This window comes from Argopecten irradians, chromosome 9, assembly GCF_041381155.1.
Source record: "Argopecten irradians isolate NY chromosome 9, Ai_NY, whole genome shotgun sequence".
Taxonomy (NCBI): domain Eukaryota; kingdom Metazoa; phylum Mollusca; class Bivalvia; order Pectinida; family Pectinidae; genus Argopecten; species Argopecten irradians.
The window spans coordinates 6,722,967-6,729,534 of record NC_091142.1 but is presented as its reverse complement, the minus strand read 5'-3'; the positions used below and the strand labels follow the sequence as shown (position 1 = coordinate 6,729,534).

Below are 6,568 nucleotides of genomic sequence, written 5' to 3'. Positions count from 1 at the left end.
CAGGCCTAAATGTGCAGGCTCATCTGAAGTGGGATTTAGTCGCATGACCAAGGGATTAACCCTAAGTCAATATTAATTTTGGTTTGGCCGTCTGTGACACTTCGCTTCCCTGCGGTAATTACAATTTCCTTCAAACTTTTATCATTAATAACGTTCGTTTTGTTAAGAGCTGAGTTAAGTTCGATTGACACTTGCATGTATGTCGAAATTGGCTAAACATCCACTTACTAAAGTAAGAATATTTACTTTTAATAGCCCGTTTATCTTAAAAAAAAACACGACAATATGTTTCTTTTTAGATGCAGAGTTTATACCCTTGATACATTTATACGTACAAAAGTGACAATACTATATGGTTTGGTTAAAACCTTAGTTTAATATGACATTAAATAAAAGAAATATATATAGATTTAGAATTAACAAAGATGACCATATATTTAAAGGGACAATTCACTCAGGCTAATTCTTTTACATAACCAAGAAGCAAAATATGGCATAAATGTATTGTTCTACATTTCTTATGAAACATATAACATAAAATATTGACAAATTCCACGTCATTGTTTAGTATTTTAATCTATACCGCTGTAATTAAATCGTTGATCAATACGATTCAGCAGGTAAAATATGTACGCTGTATCTATACCCGAGCCAACGTCACACACGTTAAACAAATGAACTACATAACCACTGTGGAGGTGATAAAATGATTTTTTAGACGAGCCAATTCACCTAATAAGGTAAACACACTATTGTCAGAGCGATTTGAGCAGTTCTAGACAAAAGTAGCATTACTCTACGAGCAAGGGACGGGGTTCGGCATACAAGATGTTCGACCACAATGTGTAATGGCGGACAGCGAGCGAGTTTGAACACTCCACACGCATTTCGCCACCACGGGCTTTTCTGGCATATCACAGTGAAACCGACTGATCTAATTTCCACTAGATCTGGGTTTTTTCCGGTATATGTACAAATTTTAATGTTCTTTTAGCCTGAATTGTCCCTTTAATATATGTGCTAACATCAGTTGAAATATCGCACGTAGAACATTAAATAAATAGCATGCCCTTTTATAAGATATAACACAACGGGTTTTTTATCAGTAGAATAGCATAGGAATTATTGCTCTTATTTGTAATCATTCTCATAATTATATTCTCGATACGAAAATATTCTAACCCCTCACTCACTTATGTCCCCTATTTCTCTGTCTCCTCTTCTATATATCTCTCTCTTCTCCCTCTCCCTCCCTCTTACTATATCTCTTCCTTCTCCCTCTTACTATCTCTCTTCCTTCTCCCTCTCACCGTCTCTCTCTTCCTTCTCCCTCTTACCATCTCTCTTCCTTCTCCCTCTTACCATCTCTCTCTTCCTTCTCCATCTTACCATCTCTCTTCCTTCTCCCTCTTACCATCTCTCTCTTCCTTCTCCCTCTTACTATCTCTCTTCCTTCTCCCTCTTACCATCTCTCTTCCTTCTCCCTCTTACCATCTCTCTTCCTTCTCCCTCTTACTATCTCGCTTCCTTCTCTCTCTTACTATCTCTCTTCCTTCTCCCTCTTACCGTCTCTCTCTTTCTTCTCCGTCTTACCATCTCTCTTCCTTCTCCCTCTTACCATCTCTCTTCCTTCTCCCTCTTACCATCTCTCTCTTCCTTCTCCATCTTACCCTCTCTCTCTTCCTTCTCCCTCTTACTATCTCTCTTCCTTCTCCCTCTTACTATCTCTCTTCCTTCTCCCTCTTACCATCTCTCTTCCTTCTCCCTCTTACTATCTCTCTTCCTTCTCCATCTTAACATCTCTCTTCCTTCTCCCTCTTACCATCTCTCTCTTCCTTCTCCATCTTACCATCTCTCTTCCTTCTCCCTCTTACCATCTCTCTCTTCCTTCTCCATCTTACCATCTCTCTTCCTTCTCCCTCTTACCATCTTTCTCTTCCTTCTCCCTCTTACCGTCTCTCTCAAGTTTTATTCATATATTATTCGTTGATGTAATGACTATGAAAGAAATAAAGATGTTTGTAAAATATCGCTGTGTTTTAATATACTACATAGGAGTTCTCACAGTTGTATCGTATAAGTTAGGCTGTTATCTTCATATTGTTGATAAATAATTGAAGTTTGTGTTAGAAAGCGCTTTGTATCAGTTTAATAACTTGTGCCAAGTAATTTTTCCCGAATATAATATGTTTAAACTAAACAGAAATTTATGAATATATGTGAAATTTCTAGTTTAAACTATTAATATGTATAAGGCAATATTATAAATTCTTCCGCTAATATTATGAAAGAAACATTTTTCGAAAACATTTTCAGTACATGATGAACATATGTTGCAGCACACACCATCCAGTTAGTTGTATAAAATTGTCTCTTGGTCTCCATGCTCGTTGCATTTCACTTCCCAAGTCCAGGATTGCCAAACGCGTGCACGAAAACTGCAAAACATATTTATCATATAATGGAAAAAGCAGTACGTCTCATAACAAACAGCGAACAATTGAACAAATTACATACAAATATGTGTCCGTTAAAGGCCCACTACCTTTCCGAAACGTCTTCTAGTTTTTAAAATGGGAATGTGAAACGAGATCGATAATTTTGTACAGTCACAAAAGTTACTAATTTATCATTTACACTACACTCATCATCATCATCATCTTCTGAAAAATTTAATTAAAATGAGTAAAATGTTAAATTCATAACGCGGATCGTTTCATGTTTACTTTTTTTATATTCTAATACTAATATTGATGTACATTGTAGTAGACTTCACTGAATTTAAATTTTGTCTTCGAACCAATGCTTCGCCTAAAAGTACTTTCAGTACTTTGATTATTCTACCTTTATTGATATACTGGCATCTCTTCTTCCTCAGATCGAAAGTTTTCCTTCTTCCACATATTTTTGATAAGACCATGTTCAAAATGGATTCAGCAAGTGCCTTCCTTGATTCCAAGTTATCTACATCATTGGTCGTGGCACCAGCGGATGGCGTAGGAGAGACAAGTGCACTTGACTTAGTTGATTCTGAAAAAAATATTGCAGTTATACATATTGTGTGAAAATGTTTAAGAATATTTACATATAATTTTAGTTTACTTATAAAGAGCATTTTCATTGGATTAAAATCTACGTAACGCTGTGTATGATTGCTGAGACAACGGTGTAATGATTTCAGAGCAAAGAAGAGTCCCGAGATGAATTATGAGTTCTGAAGAGATTATCTTTAGGAAATTGAATTATGAAAACCAATCTAAATATATTTTGTATGTTATATAAATTTAAGACAAAAATCTGAGTGCACTCTTGCGGTCTGTTTATATCAAATCAATCCTTAAATATTTTAAGAAGTGATTAGAATGTTGATGTACATACTATTGAACTATGCGGTATGCTATTTTCAAAAATAATAGACATCATTTCTTATAAAAAAAAAAAAAAAGCAAAAAAAAAAAAAAAAAAACATGCCATTGTGTGTGTAGACGGACTAGATATATCTGGGTGACATTTTCATAACATTTCCTTTACTAAAGTAGGCGTTTTTCCAGCCGCATAGTCGAGTTAAATAACTTCAGCCTGAATCTTCAAGGTGCTGGAAACTAACCAAATTGTGACATTATCGATGTCATCATTTCTTTTATGACGTCATCACACATAATGATGATGTAATCTGTACATTTGTACATAATTAAGTTAAATTAGGATACTCCTGCTTTCCAAATCATTTTGAATTTTCAAAAAAGTTTAGTATTGCAAAAGTTCTTACCTGTCAAAGTCGGGACATGTCTTTTGGACACCCTGTATATGTTATATAGTTTATCCTATTTACTTTTTAGTATCGTCATCGATTGAACTTCCTTGTAAATATTTTTTTCTCTGCATTAGCATGGTACACCACAACCCCTAATTAAAATATATGGTCACGATTGTTCGTTGTCAGAAAAAATAAACAATTTCAAAACAAGTTCGCGATTTTTATTGAGAATTGGTATTCCAATATAAATGGATGATGCAGAGGTTAATTCCCGGAGATAAACTTTCGCGAATTTCCTTTGATCGAGAAACTCGCGAAAGTAAATCACACGCGAAAGAAAGATGGTTTACAGCAACATCCAGGGTTTATCTCACTTAAAGTTTTTAATTATTTATTTTTAACGTACATATTAAAGAACGTTAGTAAACTTTATAAATGGTTTATATGCTTAAATGCAATCTTTAAGCTTTAAATTGCTTATTTACACATTTCACAGCAACAGAAATAGTAGTGGGCGTTTGTTCAACGCAAAAACTGAATGTTGATGCAAAAAATATACGCAAGAAATATAATTGTTACTACCTGGGCGCTTAAGGATCTGTTATATTTCTTGCATTTCATTTTAATTTCATCAATATTCAGGTGTTTTTTTTATTCGTGATTACTATTATTATTCTATTTAAAAAAAATAAACCTCTTAATAATTATCCTCAACCTAATATGTTTATTCACAAAAATTCTACATTATTTACTACTCTATGATCGTAAATATTGTATATTTTGTGCATTTTTAATTGACCATATGTGAGACAAGTAATCACTCAATATGTTATCAAGTCTTAATAAAGTATATTATCATAAAGTCTACGCCTGATTCGATGAAAATCTTATTAATATCTGTTTGTAACTGAATTACACGTAAACAATACTCACGTGAAAGGTGTTTCGCTTCAGCCACAATAACGTAAGCAGTGATGATGAGAACGAGGTAAACAAAAACAGTTTTAGTCATGTTGAAGATATAATTGTAGCCAGACTTTACATATGAAAGCTGCGAAATACTAAATGTCACATTTATCTCCGACTATCTACATCACATATCGTTATATTTCATTCTTTTTATTCCAGCAATGAAGATTGCAAGTGCCACAAACATTGATATTGAAAAAGAAAAGACCCTGCTTTGCTTGTCTAGTGATTAATTTTTAGTGTTTGTTTTCAAAGTTTGCACCTTTGAGTGGGATTAGTGTTAATACGATTAACGTATCCTATTTAATATGAAACACGAAGTAATGCTAAAACCCTCATGTGTACCATCCTTGTTTTCTGTTGATTTACCGAAACGGTCATTCATTATTGTTTATATCAACATCCTGTTTACAAGATTAGATATTTTTCTCCTAAATGAAAAACAACTGACTATGAAGGCATGAATTCATTTCATTTGACACCTGGCGTTATTTATGATTATCTTAATCAGCTTTGGGTCACACAAATGGATACAGGTGGCTTAGTATAAACTAGTTATGGTGTTAACTCATTCTCCCCTGAAGATATATATTGACTCTTCTAAATCAAAGACTAGACCAGTCCATTATAACATTTCAGGGGTGAATGAGTTAATATACCAATAATAGAACTTATGTGCTTTTTTCGTCAGCGAGTAATGATCTTTTAATTTTATCGCAATATCTACACGTGTACATGTACTTACAACTGTAATGACCTTAGAAGCGAGGGTAAATAGGTACACAATCAAATAAAATTCCTCTATCTACCTTTAAAAGGATTTTTTTTTATTATCTTTTGGGTTTATGAAATTATAGACAGAAAGCGGAACGGCATTCTTCATATTTTTGACTTTTTAACCCAAAAATATATTAAAGATGCTCCACCGCCGACAGAGCATAAATGATATTCATCATTTGAACAATAATTGGTGTTTAATCGTGTATATATATGTCTAATTAACACAAAAAGCAATATGAAATATTTTATTTTGTCATCGGTGCATGCACAATCAGATCTTCATTCCATATAGGATATAGTGTCATGGAATTTTTTCGGGATGCAATTAATTATTTTTTATATCTTTAACTTAAAGTAAAATCAGAAGCTCAAACTTTTCAATGGTGGCAATGGTGGAAAGTAAGTAACTTTTGTAACTGAATAAAAATACTAAATCGTCTGCTCTTGTTTTTAAAAGTGAAAAAATACCGTTTGTCAGCGGTGGAGCATCTTTAAAGGGACAATTCACTTAGGCTAAATCTTCTACATAACCAAGAAGCAAAATATGGCATAAATGTATTGTTCTACATTTCTTATGAAACATATAATATAAAATATTGACAAATTCCACGATATTGTTTAGTATTATAAGTGATACCGTTGTAATTACAAATCGTTGATCAACATGATTAAGCAGGTACAATATGTAATATGTACGTTGTACCCATACCCGAGCCAAAGCCAAGCACGTTAAACAAATAAACTACATGACCACTATGGAGGTGATATAATGATTTTTCAGGCAAGACAATTCACCTAATAAGGTAAACACACTTCTGTCAGAGCGATTTGAGCAGTTCTAGACAAAAGTAGCATTACTCTAAGAGCAAGGGACTGGGTTCGGCATGCAAGATGTTTGACCATAATATGTAATGGCGGACAGCGAGCGAGTTTGAACATTTCACACGCATTTCACCACCAAGGGATTTTCTAACCTATCACAGTAAAACCGGTTGATCTACTTTCTTTTAGAACTAGGGATTTTCCGATATAGTTGACTAGCCGCATAATCCGTATCCTTCA

At 33.7% G+C, this 6,568-nt stretch overlaps 1 protein-coding gene across 1 annotated transcript; it reads right to left on the bottom strand.

Moving 5' to 3' along the window:
• Positions 1–288: 288 nt before the first annotated feature.
• Positions 289–4,909, bottom strand: LOC138331254 (uncharacterized). Its single transcript, XM_069278760.1, has 3 exons — positions 4,691–4,909; positions 2,845–3,030; positions 289–2,438 (listed from the first exon to the last, which is right to left on the bottom strand). Exons 1-3 carry the CDS (start codon positions 4,767–4,769, stop codon positions 2,398–2,400), a joined length of 306 nt encoding a protein of 101 aa, XP_069134861.1. The 5' UTR covers positions 4,770–4,909; the 3' UTR covers positions 289–2,397.
• Between the last annotated feature and the right edge of the window lie 1,659 nt (positions 4,910–6,568).

What these genes read in the sequence shown, in the direction of transcription:
- LOC138331254 (XM_069278760.1), bottom strand. Translation starts at nt 4,769, where the DNA reads ATGACTAAAACTGTTTTTGTTTACCTCGTTCTCATCATCACTGCTTAC. An exon ending in TGAAGCGAAACACCTTTCAC is followed by an intron (nt 3,031 to 4,690) that starts GTGAGTATTGTT and finishes TATTTTTTTCAG; the next exon opens with AATCAACTAAGTCAAGTGCA. An exon ending in ATGCCAGTATATCAATAAAG is followed by an intron (nt 2,439 to 2,844) that starts GTAGAATAATCA and finishes TATGTTTTGCAG; the next exon opens with TTTTCGTGCACGCGTTTGGC.